Source organism: Eurosta solidaginis, chromosome X (genome assembly GCF_040869045.1).
Source record: "Eurosta solidaginis isolate ZX-2024a chromosome X, ASM4086904v1, whole genome shotgun sequence".
In the NCBI taxonomy this organism is placed as follows: domain Eukaryota; kingdom Metazoa; phylum Arthropoda; class Insecta; order Diptera; family Tephritidae; genus Eurosta; species Eurosta solidaginis.
The window spans coordinates 139,078,510-139,099,392 of record NC_090324.1 but is presented as its reverse complement, the minus strand read 5'-3'; the positions used below and the strand labels follow the sequence as shown (position 1 = coordinate 139,099,392).

Sequence of the window (20,883 nt, the reverse complement as noted above, 5' to 3'; positions counted from 1 at the left end):
CCTCCACTGTACAAATTTCAATGTTTCTAATCTATATTCTTATAAAGATTCCGACATATTAACATTGATGAAAAGGATCACTAACTTATGCTAGGTATATATCTAGTATATCGCATTCATTGGCACTTGACCTTAAAATTCATTTAAATTTCAGCAAAATGTGTAGATCATCTATATTGTTCATTGCCCCAATGTATTTTATCTGGAGGTATTTGTGCAGCAATTATGGAACCCGCAGACGTCATCGATGAATGTTTCGCTTACGGTGTATTGTGCTTCCTCTCTTTAAGTGTATATGATATTCCTTACCCACTGATGAATTTTCATTGTGTTCAGACGAGGAGTAGGAATATCTTATATTTCGTTACCAAAACACGAATATGGCACTTTACTGTGTCCAATAAAACTTTTGTATAAGATTATTGCTTTTTACTCTTGAATCAAAGTAGATCAGAGTTATAACATGTGCTGTCTGACTGACGTATCAACGAAAAAGGGCCGAGCGAACATAGGAAGGAAACATAAAACCTTATCTTCATCAGAGTCGTGCTCTCAAACCCGTTTTCCAAGAGTTCTCACAATATTCAAATTTTGATCGCAAACCAACGCATTCGCATGAACTGCATTACCAGTTAACGCTTACGGGAAACGTTATTATACCTATCGTAACATTAGGTAGAGAGAAAGGAAGGGTGGAAAATCGGAGGGGGAGAAAGAGGCCTAGAAATAGAGCAAGGCAGAGAGTGGAATTATAAATTGACAGAGAAAATGGGGAGAGAGGGGGAAGGAGAGTAAGAATAAAAACTTCCTAAAAGTTATGCAGATAGATCAAAGTTAGGGTAGAACCAAGTCTGCCGAGTCTGTTAGTCCATAATATAAAAATGAAACGCTACTAAGCGCAAAAGTCGAGAACGGTTGGACCGATTTATTTCTTTTTTGAGAATATTCCTCCAAGTACGAGGATGATCCTTACGGAGAGAAAAATTCTTTCCAAGAAGTGGACCAGACCTCGATCCATTCGAACGATTTTTATTCACGGCTCGATTCGCCTGAAATTTAGTATATAGGTAGACCTTTTCCCAGATTAGTATTAACGAAACTTTTTTCTGACTGGTATTTACGACACTTCTGTCTAGGGACCGATATATTCGAACAAGTTCTGTTCATAGTTCCATTTGTTTGAAATTTTTTATATAGGTAGCCGTTTGCCTAGATTAGGAATTACGATTCTTTTTTTTCGGGAAGTGGACCAGGAACCGATCTTTTCAAACAAATTCTATTAAATGTTTGATTTGCCTAAAATTTGCTATATTGGCAGACCTTTGCCTAGATTAGTATTTACGAAACTTTTTTCCAGGAAATGGACCAGGGACCGACTGGGAATGGGATTGGGACTGGACCTAGAACTGTAACTGGGATTGTGACTGAGACTGAAACTGGGGCTGGGATTGGGACTAGAACTGGGTGGGGGTGAGGTAAGAGTTAAACACTTCTTAAGAGATATGCAGATAGACCAAGGTTAGGGGGGGGGGGGGGGGGGGACGACGTCTGCGGGGTCTGCTAGTATTAAATAAAAAAAATGATACTCCGACAAGTGATATGTTGAAGGAATTACAATGGCTTAGTTTTACACAGCGTATGCTTTATTTTGTAATGATTTTTGTTTTTAATATTAAAAAAAGGGATTTACCGTAGTATTTGAGCAATAATATTGTATACCAAAAAGATATTCATAATATTAATACTAGAAATAAGAGTAGCTTTAGGCTTCCGCTCTTTTCCACGAAAAGGGAACAGCTCAATTTATTTTACATATAATAAAGATATAAGAAACTGTGAAGATCTGAATGTATTTAAAAATAAGTTACTGTCATATTGTCCTACAACTGCAATAAGATAAATAGAAGAGATCTCATGTAATATGTGATCTGCATTTATTAAGCTAGGCTTATAAGCTGTAATAAATAAATAATTAAATCCATTCCTACTTTAGCTCCCAGTCCCACTAACACTCCGACCCTGACTCCCACTCCCAATTCCATTCCCACCCCCATTAGGGTAGTAAATCCCAATTCGAGTCCCGATCCCACTCGCATTCTTATTCCTACTCTTACCATTCGCACTTCCACTCCTAGACAAAATAGCACTTCCTCTCACGCTCTCAGTTGGATTACTACTCTCTCTTCACACCCACTCCCTCCACCTCTCTCACTACAATTCCTTATATATGGTATCTGTATACAATACATTAAATACCTATTTCACCTGACCGACTGATTTCAAAAGCCCTCTTTTTCATAAAGGTCTACAAAACTATTTGAAACTAGGGTAGGTAATACTTTCTAATTCGCAATAATTTTTATACTGTGACGTTCTATTGTATAACAAAATTGCTACTCGCGCAGTACACAGAAGCATTTGTCAAAGTGGTACCCCACCGGACTTCAATCGAATTGCACAATAAATTAAATTTTTTGGAATAACACGATCCCTGCCCACTTCCCGGAAAGAAAAGCTTCTCAAATAATGAGACAGTCCAAATAACAAGGAAGTCGTACCATGCACTTTTTTTTTAGAAAAATCGGTCCCTAGTTCACTTCCAGATGGAAAAGTTTCTCAATGTTATCTTGCTCAAATAAGTAGGGCTGTACGGCACAATAAATAAAATAGGCCCCTGGTCCACTTGGAAGAGGAAAGGTCACAAATATTAAACGTTTTCGAACGATTTGAAGAAAATCGCACCATAAATATATTTTTTTATAGGCCGGCCACTGGTCCGGTTCCTGAAGGGAGAGTTTCTCAAATATTAAGCTGGGCAAAAATCGTCTCCTAGTCCACTTCCAGAATTTTGAATTTGAAGTATCCTCAAATCCCCTTGAGCACACACAGCCAAAGTTTCATCTAAATTGGTCAAGGCGTTTAGGAGAAGTTCAGTCGCAAACACACGTACAGAAGATAAAGATATATTAAGCAGGGCTGCAAACCAGTTGGAACCGAACCACCCGCTATTTTGGGGCTTTGAACCGAACCACGAACCGAACGGGTTTTTTACTCAAGAAATCGAACAAAAACCACAAAAAAAAATGGTTCGGTTCGGTTCAAAATAAAGTTTCAACAAAAAGACTTTACTCTTTTAATTCACCACTTTGCTTGAAAATATAGGTTAGGTTAGATTGAACTGGCCGGTTAATGAGGGCCTCACATAGACTGAATAAGTCCGTAGTGTTACCAGAAGTTTGTCTTAACGACCAAACTGATAAACCCTATCAAAAACCAGGACCTATGTTATAAAATAACTCCGTCCTCTTGGCAAATACTAGAAGATTCCTAGGATTTAAGCCACTTGCTGCTTCTAGATCTGACAGCTGTATCACTCCTAATAGCTGGAGCCTTAGCCTGGCAAACGCAGGGCAAGAGCACAGAACGTGCTCGATCGTTTCCTCCTCCAGCCCGCACTTCATACATCTGCTATCACTGACCAAGCCTAATTTAGAAGCACGTGAGGCCAGAAGGCAGCGTCCAGTCAGAATACCCGTCATGAGACTACAGTCCTCTCTTTTTAATGATAGAAGCGACTTTTTTAGTCTAAGGTTGTAAGACCTGCACATAATCTTCGACACTTTACAGCCCCGCGCTTGAACCCACGCCTTTCCTGCTTGGTCGACCATGTGCATCTCTCGCCTTCGCTTAATTTCGTCCAGTCTAATTAGTACGTCTACGGAGCAAGCTTCAAGGGAGGCGCCCTTTTTACCTAGTTATTGCCTTAATTGCTGCTTGGCTGCCAATATAAAAGTTAACACGATTGCAGCTTGGGCTATTTTCTCCCAGGGTTTCTACTGTACACATGTAACGCCTCGTCCGCCATTTGAGCACCCTTGCACCAACCGTCCACCTCTATTGTGGCCTTAGGATCGCCCTCGAAGCGCAGATAGGGAATCAGGTAGTCTGTTCGTCTTGTGGTTGATGACGCTATACTACTATGGCCGTATGGTCGCCGCTGAAGCTGCTCCGAGGCACCGAGCCTGGTTGCAGATGTTAACGCTATTTTCTTTGCTACCAGGTCTACAAGTGGAATGTGCAGAATGGCATACAGTGCACCTGTCGGAGTTGTTTTCAGGGCTACCGTAATGCTAAGCATTGATAGTCTGCATACCCCCTCTAGTTTTTTGAGAGAGGTTGCTTTTTGTGTGGCTTTCCACCAAACAAGAACTCCATAGTATAGGATAGGACTTACAATCGCTGTAAAAACCCAACGAGAAAAGAGGGCGATAAGCCCCACGTACACCCCAGCATTCTTTTACATGCATAAAGTGCCGTTGAAGCCTTCTTCACCCTCTCCACCCACCCTGAGCTTCCATGACAGCTTACTGTCTAGGATGATTCCTAGATACTTTGTGCAAGATACCTCCTGTAGTGTCACCCCCCCCCCCCCCTAACTTAGGCCTGATCCAATTTGGGACCTTGTACCTCTTTGTAAACAAGACCATATCCGTCTTATCCGCGTTGACTTTCAACACGACATTTGATGCCCAGGTATGAATATCCCGAAGCGCCCGATCCATCAAAGAGCTAATCGTTGGAAGGCACTTTCCACTTATGACAATTGCAACATCATCCGCCTAAGCCGTGAGTTTTACGGGACCCTCATCCAACCACCTGAGCAGTTGGTCGATGACCAGCGTCCACAGCAGAGGTGATAGCACCCCTCCCTGCGGCGTTCCACTGTCCACTGATTTCGTGGCCTCGTACAATCCCCATTGTGATGTAATCTTCCTGCAATTTAACATGCAGCTGATCCATCTGGTTAAGGCTGGATGTACTTTAATGTAATTAAGACCATCCATAATCGCCCATTTAGAAACATTATTGAAAGCCCCGGCAATGTCTAAGGCGACTCCTAGAGCTTATTCCTTATATTCCAGGGCTTTTCCCTTCAATCCCTGAATGACCCCAAAATCATCAATCCGAGAGAGTCCCCAAAATTATCCCGGAATGACCCTCAAATGACCCCGAGGGAGTTCCCAAAACCATCCCGAAATGATCCCCAAATGTATCCGGTGGAACCCCGAGAGAGTCCACCAAACCATACCGGAAAGACCCCAAATGACTCAAAGGGCTGCTAAATTACAACCAAAAGAACCCGGGAATACTCTCCAAAAGAATCTCAATATTACAATAAGAAACTTCAAAACTACACGCGAACTGTTTACGCATAGGAGTATATTTTCAGGGCATCTCGGGGAATTTTTGAATAACTGAAAAAAAACTGAAATTTTATTGTTATTTCATGTTTTTTAAATAATGAATAATGTCTCAACAACTAAAACCACTCAAAATTTACAAAAATAAGAATTACCGGTTATTTTCACTCAAAATATTTTGAATAACGATAAAATGTTATTCATTATTAAAAAAATAATTTTTATTGATTAATCAGAAAACTTTAAATGATGGATAATTTTTTATTTTGGTTTGTTTTATTTCAAAATGGTTCAACCCTGCTTTCATGCTATGTACAGCAACTGTACTTAGACCTTTAAAAAGGAAACTATCTCGCTGCTAGATTTACCACGGACTGACTTAAAATTTTACAGTTTAAGTAAGATATTTAATATATAAAAACAAGATAACATAATATTCCTTACACACCTATATTCATTTGATATATCTTTACAGGTATCTTTATGCCATCGGAAAATCGTTATGGAAAAAGTGGAAAAAGCGGTATTTCGTTCTTGTGCAGGTATCTCAATACACATTTGCTATGTGCAGTTATAAGGAAAAGAAGTCTGAGCCATCCGAAATGATGCAGTTAGATGGATACACAGTTGACTATATTGAATCTACAAGTGGTAAATATATCTGCATATCGGCTGTTGTAGAATATCCATCTATCTCGGGTGCCGCTCCGAAAGGCCCTATCTCAGCAACATTTGAAAGACGTCGTGTATCAGAATTTTTTAAAAGAACGCCCCAGTTTAAAGTCTTTTTCAAAAACGCTCTATCAAAGAATTTTATTGACAAACGCCCTATTTCATAACTCGGTTGAAGAACCCCCTATCTCATAATAAAAATAAAAAATGCCCTGTCTCAGCAAAAATTCTACACTATTCGAGGGCGTTTTTGCATCAAATTCTTTTTCAAAGTAGGGCGTAGTTTAATTAAGGCGGCATAATAACGTTATTTTCATTAAATCAATTTGAAAAATTCTCCTTTTCATTTGTGATTCAATAATTTGAACGTTATTTTTCTAAAAGAATATTTGCTGATATGAAAAAAAAAAATCGTTTTTAAGTTTGAGTATTTTTTCCAAATAAAATTTCGAAAAATCTAAGAAAAGCTATATTTTTTTTTATTTTTGCTTTTGGTATAAACAAAACAAACATTTTTTTGATAATTTTTTTAATATAAAAAAAATTTTTTAACTTTTCCAGCATTGAAATCGCGCCTGCGATTTATGCGGACTTAAATTAACCCCCGATAGATATAGTTGTCCTTAAGGCGACTAAAATCCAAATTTCGCTACTGGGTTGTTCAATAGGCTTGGTGTCGGTCACGTAAAAATGCTTTCCAATGAAAAACAAAAACATCCGTAGTTTGTTTCTGAGAACTTTTTTCTCTGCTGACGACTACGGCAAATATTTAACCGACTATGATTTTAAAGACCATGATTTGAGAACATGTACCTACAATGTACGAACTTAGAAAAAGTTAAATATGGTTGACTGTCTCTGCCATGATATTTATTCCAACATGGGATACTTTGACACCAGGGTGGGCAGGTTAGGATAGTATGGGTTGAACTGTCCCATCCGAGGGTACCTTACATAGACTGAATGAGTGCATAGAGCTACCAAAAGTTTGTTTAACGACCAAACTGAAAAACACTCTAAAAACCAGGACCTAGGTTATAAAAAAACTCCGCCCTATTGGCAAATACTAGAAGCTGTCTAGAACCCATGCCACTTGCTCTATATCTAACAACTGTATCACTTCTAATAGCATAAGTCTTAACGTTGCAAGCGCAGGCCACGAGCGCAAAACGTGCTCGATAATTTCCTCCTCTCAGCCGGACTTCGTACATTCGCTATCACTGACCGAGCCCAATTTAAAGACATGTGGCGTCAGAAGCCAGTGTCCAGTCAGAATACCTGTCATGAATACGCAGTCCTCTCGTTTTAATGATAAGAGTAACATTGTTAGTCTAAGGTTGTAAGACTCACACATAATCTTCGATACTTTATAGCCCTTCGCTTAGGTCCACGACTTTTCCGCTTGGTCGATAATGTTCAACTCTCGCCTTCTCTTCATCTCGCTCAATCTAATTGGAACGTCTACGGAGCAACCTTCGAGGGCTAGCTCATCCACTTTTTCATTCCCAAATTTTTTTCCAGAATAGAAAACGCTATAAGTAATTATGTGGAAACTAAGAAGACTGTGAAGTTCACCGTAACGTAATATAGCGGCAGGGCATAAAAAATTACGACCCTCATTACGGTAGAATCTCATTCATCAAAGTTTTTTCCTACCGCTATAGTCAAAGCTATGATAAAATTATTAGAAGGTTAAACTTTTCTCTTTTCTCGGCCATACAGAATTTTTCATTTTTAAAAAATTTTAAAGTCACACTCCGAAACTTTTTGGAAATGTCAAACCAAAGGATACTAGCAAAAATTTATTATGTTTGACATTTTTTACTGGTTTCAAATGCAAAAAAAAAAATAAAAATATATCTAATAGATCAATCAATTTTTATTTGAAATTTTTGGTTCGGTTTTTTAATCGTTACGAATTTAAAGGATTTAACCTTTGTGGCTTTATTTATATATCCGACGAAGGCGGAAAATATTTTCGCTGATATCCGCTGGCCCGTTGTCTGGCGCTGTCCTTCTAGATTTGGAAGAAATATCGGCTGCCGGTTTTGCTAGACCATCAGAAACGATGCAACTTTAAAAAAGTATCAAAGGTATACGTTTTCTAAAGCCTTTCTGGTTAATCATAATTTGCCCATATCTGTTAATCACAGCTAACCGATTCACCTCTTTCATTTAGGAGATGTTTGTTGGTGGGGCTGAATTGTTTGGCTTGTTACCAAAGAAAACCACTTTGGTGCTAAGTCAAGAGCATGATTTTGAAGTAATAATGGGAGCAGCGCTCGCAAGTCTTCCAGTTTGCAAGCCCGATCATTTATGAAAAATGCATCAAATTTCCCTAACAGAGGTTTAAGAAAACTGGCAGCTGATTCAAGGTTCGATTCCAAAGTGAGCCAAATATAATTGAAAACTAGCAGCTTCAAAAGGGTTGGTAAAGTTGATGTGAGAGGTGTTGGCTACATATTGCAGTTAAATATATGGTATTATGTCTTATGTACCCATACCGCATGCAGGCCTTACATATATCATTCTGACTTTTGTAACCTTACTCGATGTTGAGCCAAGGGAATTGTGCTTTCTTCTTTGGCGATGTCTGGAAATGTGGTTTGAACTACGAGAATCACCGATCACAGCATCTTATTGACAATGTTGTGTACATGTTCCCCATAAATCAGGACGTTGGTTGAAGAGTTATAAATGCGCATAGCCGTTATGGTGGCTTTCCCACCAAAAAATTATATTCGAACTTTTTTTCATTAGCCTTTCACCGGTACTACCTTGTAATATTTGAAATAATTGAAATTATTCAACAACATAAACAACATATCTGACTATATATATTTTTTTTTAATAAGAACTCCATAGTAAAGGGTGGGCAACTAGGCCAAATTTTGCCTCCACGGGTTGAGGTTGATTGATTTTGCCGAGGCTCGAAATATGGTAAGATTCCAGTATAAAAAGATATACTGAGCTACTCGGCGGCCTCTTTATCGCAGAACACGAGACCAAATCGATCACGCTATGATCGAAGGCAGGCATAGATCCAGTGTACAGGATATGGCAGGCAAGGTATGTACACGTCTCTGTGCATCACAGAAAATTTGCCGCCAAAAAGCTGCACACTTGCGACTTGCCATTGTGACCAAACACTTGGAGCATATTTCCCTTCATAACGTACCGCCACTGCTAACACCATAGGTTTCGAGCGAGCCACCTAAAACAATTGGTACGATGAGAAATGTCGCGCTGGCTCGGTAAAAAAAGAACGCTGTCACTAGGACCTCGCTGAGTATGGGCTCGGCAACGCGCTTGATATTAGAGCTTTATCGGAACGCGAATGAGCCTATTTAGAAGGAAAAACATGAGGTGGGATGACGTGCGTGCGAGAATCTTCAGAGCAGGATAATAGAAAAAATGGCCGAAAAGTGTACCAAAAACTTCTGCGGATAACGAAAGGTTTCACCACCGGAGCAGATTCCTGCAGGAATGATAGTGGCGACCAGGTATCGCGATAAGGTTAGGTTAGATTAAGAGGGCGTGCGTGAGTATAACCCACATTTCCACTCGGGGATATTTCGTGAGTGCCCTCAGTAAGTGCATGGTGGCGGCACATTCGTTTAGCCCCATTATCTCCTAGAGCTCCTCAACGAACCACTTGTTTTCCATGATGAACCCAAGAAGAAGCGAAACCTCCGCCTTCCCAAACTCTGCCAGTCTGTCAAAGAACCGTGAGCGCAGAAATCTGAGCCTTCTTCTCCGCCGTGCGATAGCGGATTTGTTCATTTTGAGAAGGGAGCTAGCGTCTTTCCTATCCAAGTATGAACATAAGGACCGCGAGACTTCGAAGGCAACCCTGTTGGTCCATAGCAAGTTCCTTGCCCTGCTCTCTTATTCCTCGGTTCGCCGCAGGAGATAACTCAGCGGTGGTCGAACGGAGCTGCCCACTTCACTTTTGTCCAAATCGAAACCTTTCCTAGCCATCCTATCTGCGAGTTCATTCCCTTCAATACCGCTGCGCCTAGGGACCTAGCATAGGGTGACATTGAGATGACTTATAGAAGCCAGCGAGGTTCGACACATCCGCACTATATCCGATTTTATCATGTTGGACTCTAACGCCCTTAAGAAGGCTTAGCTGTCAACAAAGATCGTTACGTCGGTGTCGGAGACCATACTATCTGGAAGCAGTTTTGCTGCTCTGTCTATGGCATAGACATCGGCCTGGAATACACTGCATGCTTCAGGAAGTCGGACTGGCTTAACTGTAGATGTGTTGAGTACATCCCAGCTCCAATTCCCTTTCCCATTTTCGATCCTTCGGTGTAAATTTTAATGCCCCTGCCATTTTTAGGCCTTCTTCCCATTCCTCCCTTGAAGGATATCGTATGTTCTGAACCAGGAAGTCCAAAACCGCTGAAATGTGGTTGATTTTGTTTTTCTTGGATTTCTATATGGCCGGGGAACTTCCCCTTTAAGATCGATGGTGAAGAGTATCCTACTGTTGACCGAGAAGTAGCATGTGTCTGACAATCTCCAGTCATCGATTTTTACAGTGGAATAGTCTGTGGCCAAAGTGATATCTATGACTTCCTCTCTAATTCTATTCCTAAACCCTGAATGGTTGCCTTTGTTGCATATAATGAGGTTAGTAGTAATTAAGTAGTTAGTCAAAAATGGACTCACCTTTTGCATTTGTGTCGCTGCTGCCCCATAGCTCGTGATGCCCATTGGTGTCGCAGCCGATTACGAGATCCGTTCGACGGGTTTCCGCGAATTCCACAAGAATAGGTGTCGGTGGTGGCGTGTCCCCCTAGTACGGGAAGTATGCAGACGATATCAGCAGCTTGCGCCCCTGCAGTGACGAAGTCTCCATTGCATTGCTGTAGATTAATACTTTTCTTTTAATATTTTTTTTAGCTACAATGCATGCTCTAACTTCACCGTCTTATGGTGCATGTATAAGGTAGCCGTCCAGCCCTAAAACCTGCAAAACCTGTCCCTAACTATTTCGTTAGGTCGAGCGAGGCAGAAGTTGAGTGGTGCAAATTAATCTGCACCGCATTGAGCTTCTTAATTTGCGGCATCTGGCCTGTCAACAGGCACAACAACCTTAAGGGAACCCAGCCCAAACCTAGCAACCCCATTAAGGCTCTTTTTCACTTGCTGCGACGTTTGATCGATTGGGATCAGTACGTCGCTGCCCGCACTCGCCTTGGAGGGTGTCATCGAGACCACCTGCCATTGTTCTGCCCTTAGCTCCTTGTTCTGTTTGGCCAGTAGTTTTATTGCCATTACTGGAGGTGGCATTCACACTGAGACCACCAGACGAAGCGGTAAATTTGAGAGGGATCACCCCCAACTGTGCTCCCGCCCACAGAGCGCCCAAGCCGTGGACTGTCTTCGTTAAGAAATCCAGAGATTTCTTGTTGCAGCAGCCGATGACCTTGACGCCTTTATGCCAGCCTGCCTCGTCGAAGGATATCTCCTCGCTGTCAGCCTCGAGCATCCTTTCCATAAGTTTGCCCTCTACAAGCAATCACCTCTCCGGCGTTATCTTCCCGTTAGAATTAATTTTGTCGATGATCGATACTTGTAGACCTTGTCGGGTCCCTCATCGGACCTAATTCTTTCCCGGCTTTGTTCGCCCATCAATCCGGACAAGGATATGTTGTTAGCGTCCTTGTCCTGATCGTCTGCCGCTTTCCGGTCATCAGCTTTATCAGAATTAGTTGCCTTGCACTTTGCTACTACCTTTCTGTGTTTCTTAATAAGAGCCTTTTCTGTTACAGTGAGAGAGGTAGGATATCTTTTCTGCATCTTCCGAAGGTGGTAAGAAGAATTTTTGTAGCCATTCAAGGCTTTCTGCTCCCTTTTTACCTTCTCCGACCTTTGTCCTCCGCAGCTTTTGGCATCTGGGCTTGATCATTCATCAGAATGCTCTCAGCCTCGGAGTCTATTTCATCGTCGTCGCTCACCAGTGACGATAGCTCATCCTTAGCGGCACAGAGCGTACTCAGACAAAGACAGAGCTCTTTTTCTCCCAGTAGAATTCGTAACGCCTAGACGCTCGGGGTTCCACTCCGCACCCTGAGAAGTCGCTGGATATAGATACCAGATGACCTCGCCCACCATCTACCGCCGGTACTGGGGATCCGACCCCTGCACCGTAACTTTCCCTACCTCCTTGCCGCTCATAACCGACGAACCGAATTCGCCATTACCCTTGGAGTTTCTTTCAAGTCTACCACACCTTCCAAAAACACTGAATCGACCGCCCCTAACCTTGGGAAAACAGAGGTCATTGTGTTCCAACCCTGACATGGGGAACAGACGCACACGTGTCGTTAAGACTGTGAGTGATAGGTACCGCACGTAAAATGGGGAAGCAGACGCACCTGACGACTTATTGAACCTAAGAGGGATAATCGGCCGCTTGCTTGTAGACGTTAAAGAAAAAACCGCAGCTCTTGGTTACCTCTCAAATGAGCCCAAACCATACAGATATAGGAGACCGGAGCCGCCTGCTCCGTAAGTCAATGTAGAAAGAATGCCGCAAGAAGTAATTGTGTGCCACCTCTAAACCTGGGGATCGCACGCGTGCCGTTAGGGCCATGTGTACCAGATGCCGCCCCTAACATGGGAAAACAGACGCATCCGGCGAACAAGAAGTGCCGTCCCTAGCATTTGAAAACAGCCGCACACTTATAGCCGTTAAGGGAAAAACAGCAGTTCTTGGTTACCCGAACTATGTGAAGCCTCTCCTTTTTTATGTTCGGTGCCTCGTGGAAGCGGCATAAGCCCCGCGCCGCGACTAGTCAAAGCGGAGGGGTAAGTGCTTAAGTTCTCCTCATTTCTAGCTGGTGAGGGAGAGGACAAACACGATACTCTAATCACTTCTAAAAAAAAATCGATTTTTTCGGTAGCCACTATCGGCTTGATCGGTGGCAGCACCGCTGGATTTTTTAATATCCTACTTAATTCAATAGAAAATCGGTAGTCTCAACCGAAAAAAAAGTTTGTGTTAGCATTTCCCATCAACTCATCGCTCCATCTGTCAGTCTATTTATCCGAGATGTCGTCATCCGACGTTTCTTTGTTTTTTTCGATAGAGATGTCAATCGACGCGTCTTGACATCAGTATTAATAATCCGAAGGCGTAAAATAAAAATTTTAACTCGTTCAAAAGATATTAACGAAAACCCGAAAAATTACCCGCGGGTCCTTCAGAAACCGGGGGTGGTATCCACAGTATTTTTGTGCAGAACACCTTTCTGCGTTGGCGGCCTACGGACGCGCTTATAAAAAATTACCCTGGGTCGGTCCAACACCGGTTTGGAGACCAAAACTATATCCTCGCAAAACACTTATGTTCACAATTTGTTTGTGGTTACTACAACATTACAATAACCACATGAAAATCGCCAACTTCAACTGCAAATATCTCCGGACAGGACTAAAATTTTTCCGCCTTCGGATTATTGTTGTCGAGGTCAAAACGCGTATTTTGACACCTCTCTTTATATTTTTTGACACGTATTAGCAGTCGACCGCTCAACTAGACTTTTAACGTTTTTTGTAATAACTTTCATTTAAAGAATTGTATTGTAATAAAATTCAACACACTACTTATTCTGGCTGCGAGTAATACTGCTGTAAATATATTATTTCAAAATTAAACACAGTTCTGTGATAACATCGTAAGGTTGACTTAAAAACTGTATTTATCACTATTGGAAAAAAAATGCATAACAACGCCTACTATGGCCACTCGAATCTTATGAAAATCTTTGCATCAATTTCAAAAACGGTTGATTATGGTGTCATTATATTTAAAAATATCTTTCTTTCGCTGTTTCCCAAAATGTTTTCATATACAGCTTAAAGCTTAGACATGACTGTCACAGCTCCATCACGCTGGAACCCGCTTTGAAAAAATCCACATTTTTTTTTTTTGATTTCTATAACTACAAACGATGCAATTGATTGTAGTGAAATTCATTTTTTTTTAGTTCTTATAGTTACTCCGAAAATATACTACATTGTGCGGAAACTAAGCAATTTAAGCAAATTTGGGTAACGATGAAATTGGTTGTAGTGAAATTCATTTTTTTTTCTAGTTTTTACAGTTACTCCGAAAATATAATACATTGTGCGGAAACCAAGCAATTTAAGTAAACTTGGGTTTTTTCTTTTTTGCAATACGTTTTAAATCGTTTGTAGTTTTTCATAAGAAAACAAATTTTTTTTGGTCCACAGGTTTCGGAGATATCGCTAACGCATCTCAAAAAAACCAAGAACGCAGCAATTTGGAAGCACTAAAAGTACTTTTCCTATAACTACAAACGATGAAATTGATTGTAGTGAAATAAATTTTTTTTGTAGTTTTTATAGTTACTCCGAAAATATAATACGTTGTGCGGAAACCAAGCAATTTAAGGAAATTTGGTTTTTCTTTTTGAAATACGTTTTAAATCGTTTGTAGTTTTTCATACGAAAAAAATTTTTTTGGTCCACTGGTTTCGGAGATATCGCTAACGCATCTCAAAAAAACCAAGAACGCAGCAATTTGGAAGCACTAAAAGTACTTTTCCTATAACTACAAACGATGAAATTGATTGTAGTGAAATTCATTTTTTTGTAGTTTTTATAGTTACTCCGAAAATATAATACATTGTGCGGAAACTAAGCAATTTAAGCAAATTTGGGTAACGATGAAATTGGTTGTAGTGAAATTCATTTTTTTTCTAGTTTTTACAGTTACTCCGAAAATATAATACATTGTGCGGAAACCAAGCAATTTAAGTAAACTTGGGGTTTTTCTTTTTTGCAATACGTTTTAAATCGTTTGTAGTTTTTCATAAGAAAACAAATTTTTTTTGGTCCACAGGTTTCGGAGATATCGCTAACGCATCTCAAAAAAACCAAGAACGCAGCAATTTGGAAGCACTAAAAGTACTTTTCCTATAACTACAAACGATGAAATTGATTGTAGTGAAATTAATTTTTTTTGTAGTTTTTATAGTTACTCCGAAAATATAATACGTTGTGCGGAAACCAAGCAATTTAAGGAAATTTTGGTTTTTCTTTTTGAAATACGTTTTAAATCGTTTGTAGTTTTTCATACGAAAAAAATTTTTTTGGTCCACTGGTTTCGGAGATATCGCTAACGCATCTCAAAAAAACCAAGAACGCAGCAATTTGGAAGCACTAAAAGTACTTTTCCTATAACTACATACCATGAAATTGATTGTAGTGAAATTAATTTTTTTGTAGTTTTTATAGTTACCCCGAAAATATAATACATTGTTCGGAAACGAAGAAATTTGGGTTTTTTCTTTTTGAAATACGTTTTAAATCGTTTGTAGTTTTTCATACGAAAAAAAATTTTTTTTGGTCCACAGGTTTCGGAGATATCGCTAACGCATCTCAAAAAAAACCAAGAACGCAGCAATTTGGACGCATTAAAAGTAATTTTCCTATAACTACAAACGATGAAATTGACTGTAGTGAAATTCTGTTTTTTGTAGTTTTGTAGTTACGCCGAAAATATAATACATTGTGCGGAAACCAAACAATTTAAGTGAATTTGGGTTTTTCTTTTTGAAATACGTTTTAAATCGTTTGTAGTTTTTCATACGAAAAAAATGTTTTTTTTTTGGTCCACAGGTTTCGGAGATATCGCTAACGCATCTCAAAAAAACCAAGAACGCAGCAATTTGGAAGCACTAAAAGTACTTTGCCTATAACTACAAACGATGAAATTGATTGTAGTGAAATTCATTTTTTTGTAGTTTTTATAATTACTCCGAAAATATAATACATTGTGCGGAAACCAAACAATTTAAGTAAATTTGGGGTGTTTCTTTTTGAAATACGTTTTAAATCGTTTGTAGCTTTTCATACGAAAAACAAATTTTTTTTTGGTCCAGAGGTTTTGGAGATATCGCTAACGCATCCCAAAAAAACCAAGAAGACAGCAATTTGGAAGCACTAAAAATATTTTTCCTATAACTACAAACGATGAAATTGATTGTAGTGAAATTCATTTTTTTGTAGTTTTTATAGTTACTCCGAAAATATAATACATTGTGCGGAAACCAAGCAATTTAAGTAAAATTGGGTTTTTTTCTTTTTGAAATACGTTTTAAATCGTTTGTAGTTTTTCATACGAAAAAAAGTTTTTTTTTTGTCCACAGGTTTCGGAGATATCGCTAACGCATCTCAAAAAAACCAAGAACGCAGCAATTTGGAAGCACTAAATGTACTTTTCCTATAACTACAAACGATGAAATTGATTGTAGTGAAATTCATTTTTTTGTAGTTTTTATAGTTACTCCGAAAGTAACGATGAAATTGATTGTAGTGAAATTAATTTTTTTTGTAGTTTTTATAGTTACTCCGAAAATATAATACGTTGTGCGGAAACCAAGCAATTTAAGGAAATTTGGTTTTTTTCTTTTTGAAATACGTTTTAAATCGTTTGTAGTTTTTCATACGAAAAAAAATTTTTTTGGTCCACAGGTTTCGGAGATATCGCTAACGCATCTCAAAAAAAACAAGAACGCAGCAATTTGGAAGCACTAAAAGTACTTTTCCTATAACTACAAACGATGAAATTGATTGTAGTGAAATTAATTTTTTTGTAGTTTTTATAGTTACCCCGAAAATATAATACATTGTGCGGAAACGAAGCAATTTAAGTAAATTTGGGTTTTTTCTTTTTGAAACACGTTTTAAATCGTTTGTAATTTTTCATACGAAAAAACATTTTTTTATGTCCACAGGTTTCGGAGATATCGCTAACGCATCTCAAAAAAACCAAGAACGCAGCAATTTGGAAGCATTAAAAGTACTTTTCCTATAACTACAAACGATGAAATTGATTGTAGTGAAATTCATTTTTTTGTAGTTTTATAGTTACTCCGAAAATATAATAAATTGTGCGGAAACCAAGCAATTTAAGTAAATTTGGGTTTTTTCTTTTTGAAATACGTTTAAAATCGTTTGTAATTTTTCATACGAAAAAACATTTTTTTTTGTCCACAGGTTTCGGAGATATCGCTAACGCATCTCAAAAAAACCAAGAACGCAGCAATTTGGAAGCATTAAAAGTACTTTTCCTATAACTACAAACGCTGAAATTGATTGTAGTGAAATTCATTTTTTTTGTAGTTTTATAGTTACTCCGAAAATGTAATACATTGTGCGGAAAGTAAGCAATTTAAGTAAATTTAGGATTTTACTTTTTGAAATACGTTTTAAATCGTTTGTAGCTTTTCATACGAAAAACAAATTTTTTTTTTGGTCCAGAGGTTTTGAAGATATCGCTAATGCATCTCAAAAAAACCAAGAACGCAGCAATTTGGAAGCACTAAAAGTATTTTTCCTATAACTAAAAACGATGAAATTGATTGTAGTGAAATTCATTTTTTTGTAGTTTTTATAGTTACTCCGAAAATATAATACATTGTGCGGAAAGTAAGCAATTTAAGTAAATTTGGGGTTTTTCTTTTTGAAATACGTTTTAAATCGTTTGCTGTTTTTCATACGAAAAAAAAATTTTTTTTGGTCCATAGGTTTCGGATATATCGCTAACGCATCTCAAAAAAACCAAGAACGCAGCAATTTGGAAGCACTAAAAGTACTTTTCCTATAACTACAAACGATGAAATTGATTGTAGTTAAACTCATTTTTTTGTAGTTTTTATAGTTACTCCGAAAATGTAATACATTGTGCGGAAAGTAAGCAATTTAAGTAAATTTAGGATTTTTCTTTTTCAAATACGTTTTATATCGTTTGTAGTTTTCATACGAAAAAAACTGTTTTTTTTTTTTGTCCACAGGTTTCGGAGATATCGCTAACGCATCTCAAAAAAACCAAGAACGCAGCAATTTGGAAGCACTAAAAGTACTTTTCCTATAACCACAAAAGATGAAATTTACTGTAGTGAAATTCTTTTTTTTGTAGTTTTTATAGTTACTCCGAAAATATAATACATTGCGCGGAAACCAAGCAATTTAAGTGAATTTGGGTTTTTTCTTTTTGAAATATGTTTTAAATCGTTTGTAGTTTTTCATACGAAAACAAATTTTTTTTGGGACAGAGGTTTCGGAGATATCGCTAACGCATCTCAAAAAAACCAAGAACGCAGCAATTTGGAAGCACTAAAAACACTTTTCCTATAACTACAAACGATGAAATTGATTGTAGTGAAATTCATTTTTTTGTAGTTTTTATAGTTACTCCGAAAATATAATACATTGTGCGGAAACGAAGCAATTTGGATTTTTTCTTTTTGAAATAAGTTTTAAATCGTTTGTAGTTTTTCATACGAAAAATTTTTTTTTGGTCCACAGTGTTCGGAGATATCGCTAACGCATCTCAAAAAAACCAAGAACGCAGCAATTTGGAAGCACTAAAAGTGCTTTTCCTATAACTACAAACGATGAAATTGATTGTAGTGAAATTAATTTTTTTGTAATTTTTATAGTTACTCCGAAATTATAATACATTGTGCGGAAACGGAGCAATTTAAGTGAATTTGGGGTTTTTCTTTTTGAAATACGTTTTAAATCGTTTGTAGTTTATCATACGAAAAAAAAAATTTTTTTTTTGGTCCACAGGTTTCGGAGATATCGCTAACGCATCTCAAAAAAACCAAGAACGCAGCAATTTGGAAGCACTAAAAGTACTTTTCCTATAACTACAAACGATGAAATTGATTGTAGCGAAATTAATTTTTTTCTAGTTTTTATAGTTACTCCGAAAATATAATACATTGCGCGGAAACCAAGAAATTTAAGTAAATTTGGGATTTTTCTTTTTGAAATGCGTTTTAAATCGTTTGTAGTTTTTCATACGAAAAAAAAATTTTTTTGGTCCACAGGTTTCGTAGATATCGCTAACGCATCTCAAAAAAACCAGGAACGCAGCAATTTGGAAGCACTAAAAGTACTTTTCCTATAAATACAAACGATGAAATTGATTGTAGTGAAATTAATTTTTTTGTAGTTTTTTTAGTTACTCCGAAAATATAATACATTGTGTGGAAACCAAGCAATTTAAGTAAATTTGGGTTTTTTCTTTTTGAAATACGTTTTAAATCGTTTGTAGTTTTTCATACGAAAAAAAAAATTTTTTAGTCCACAGGTTTCGGAGATATCGCTAACGCAACTCAAAGAAACCAAGAACACAGCAATTTGGAAGCACTAAAAGTACTTTTCCTATAACTACAAACGATGAAATTGATTGTAGTGAAATTCATTTTTTTGTAGTTGTTATAGTTACTCCGAAAATATAATACAATTTGCGGAAACTAAGCAATTTAAGCAAATTTGGGTTTTTTCTTTTTGAAATACGTTTTAAATCGTTTGTAGTTTTTCATACGAAAAAAAATTTATTTAGTCCACAGGTTTCGAAGATATCGCTAACGCATCTCAAAAAAACCAAGAACGCAGCAATTTGGAAGCACTAAAAGTAATTTTCCTATAACTACAAACCATGAAATTGATTGAAGTGAAATTCATTTTTTTGTAGTTTTTATAGTTACTCCGAAAATATAATACATTGTGCGGAAACCAAGCAATTTAAGTAAATTTGGGTTTTTTCTTTTTGAAATACGTTTTAAATCGTTTGTAGTTTTTCATACGAAAAAAAATTTTTTTTGGTCCACAGGTTTCGGAGATATCGCTAACGCATCTAAAAAAGCCAAGAACGCAGCAATTTGGAAGCAATAAAAGTATTTTTCCTATAACTACAAACGATGAAATTGATTGTAGTGAAATTCATTTTTTTTTTTTAGTTTTTATAGTTACTCCGAAAATATAATACAGTTTGTGGAAACCAAGCAATTTAAGTAAATTTGGGTTTTTCTTTTTGAAATACGTTTTAAATCGTTTGTAGTTTTTCATACGAAAAAAAATTTTTTTTGGTCCATAGGTTTCGGAGATATCGCTAACGCATCTCAAAAAAAACCAAGAACGCAGCATTTTGGAAGCACTAAAAGTACTTTTCCTATAACTACAAACGATGAAATTGATTGTAGTTAAATTCATTTTTTTGTAGTTTTTATAGTTACTCCGAAAATATAATACATTGTCCGGAAACCAAGCAATTTAAGTAAATTTGGGTTTTTTCTTTTTGAAATACGTTTTATATCGTTTGTAGTTTTTCATACGAAAAAAGCTGTTTTTTTTTTGGTCCACCGGTTTCGGAGATATCGCTAACGCATCTCAAAAAAACCAAGAACGCAGCAATTTGGAAGCACTAAAAGTACTTTTCTTATAACCACAAACGATGAAATTTACTGTAGTGAAATTAATTTTTTTATAGTTTTCATAGTTACTCCGAAAATATAATACATTGTGCGGAAACCAAGCAATTTAAGTGAATTTGGGTTTTTTCTTTTTGAAATATGTCTTAAATCGTTTGTAGTTTTTCATACGAAAAAAATTTTTTTTTGGGACACAGGTTTCGGAGATATCGCTAACGCATCTCAAAAAAACCAAGAACGCAGCAATTTGAAAGCACTAAAAACACTTTTCCTATAACTACAAACGATGAAATTGATTGTAGTGAAATTCATTTTTTTGTAGTTGTTATAGTTACTCCGAAAATATAATACATTGTGCGGAAGGTAAGCAATTTAAGTAAATTTGGGGTTTTTCTTTTTGAAATACGTTTTAAATCGTTTGTTGTTTTTCATACGAAAAAAAATTTTTTTTGGTCCATAGGTTCCGGATATATCGCTAACGCATCTCAAAAAAACCAAGAACGCAGCAATTTGGAAGCACTAAAAGTACTTGTCCTATAACTACAAACGATGAAATTGATTGTAGCGAAATTAATTTTTTTCTAGTTTTTATAGTTACTCCGAAAATATAATACACTGCGCGGAAACCAAGAAATTTAAGTAAATTTGGGATTTTTCTTTTTGAAATACGTTTTAAATCGTTTGTAGTTTTTCATACGAAAAAAAATTTTTTTGGTCCACAGGTTTCGTAGATATCG

The 20,883-nt window shown here is 37.4% G+C and overlaps 1 protein-coding gene across 10 annotated transcripts in view; it reads left to right on the top strand.

The window, feature by feature from the left end:
• Positions 1–20,883, top strand: part of LOC137235484 (calcium-dependent secretion activator-like) — a 2,443,847-nt gene that overhangs the window by 2,164,882 nt on the left and 258,082 nt on the right. For all 10 annotated transcript variants that reach the window (XM_067758485.1, XM_067758483.1, XM_067758487.1 and 7 more), the window contains one exon: positions 5,677–5,852. In XM_067758485.1, coding sequence (XP_067614586.1) covers positions 5,677–5,852 — 176 coding nt within the window. The remainder of the gene's footprint in view (positions 1–5,676; positions 5,853–20,883) is intronic.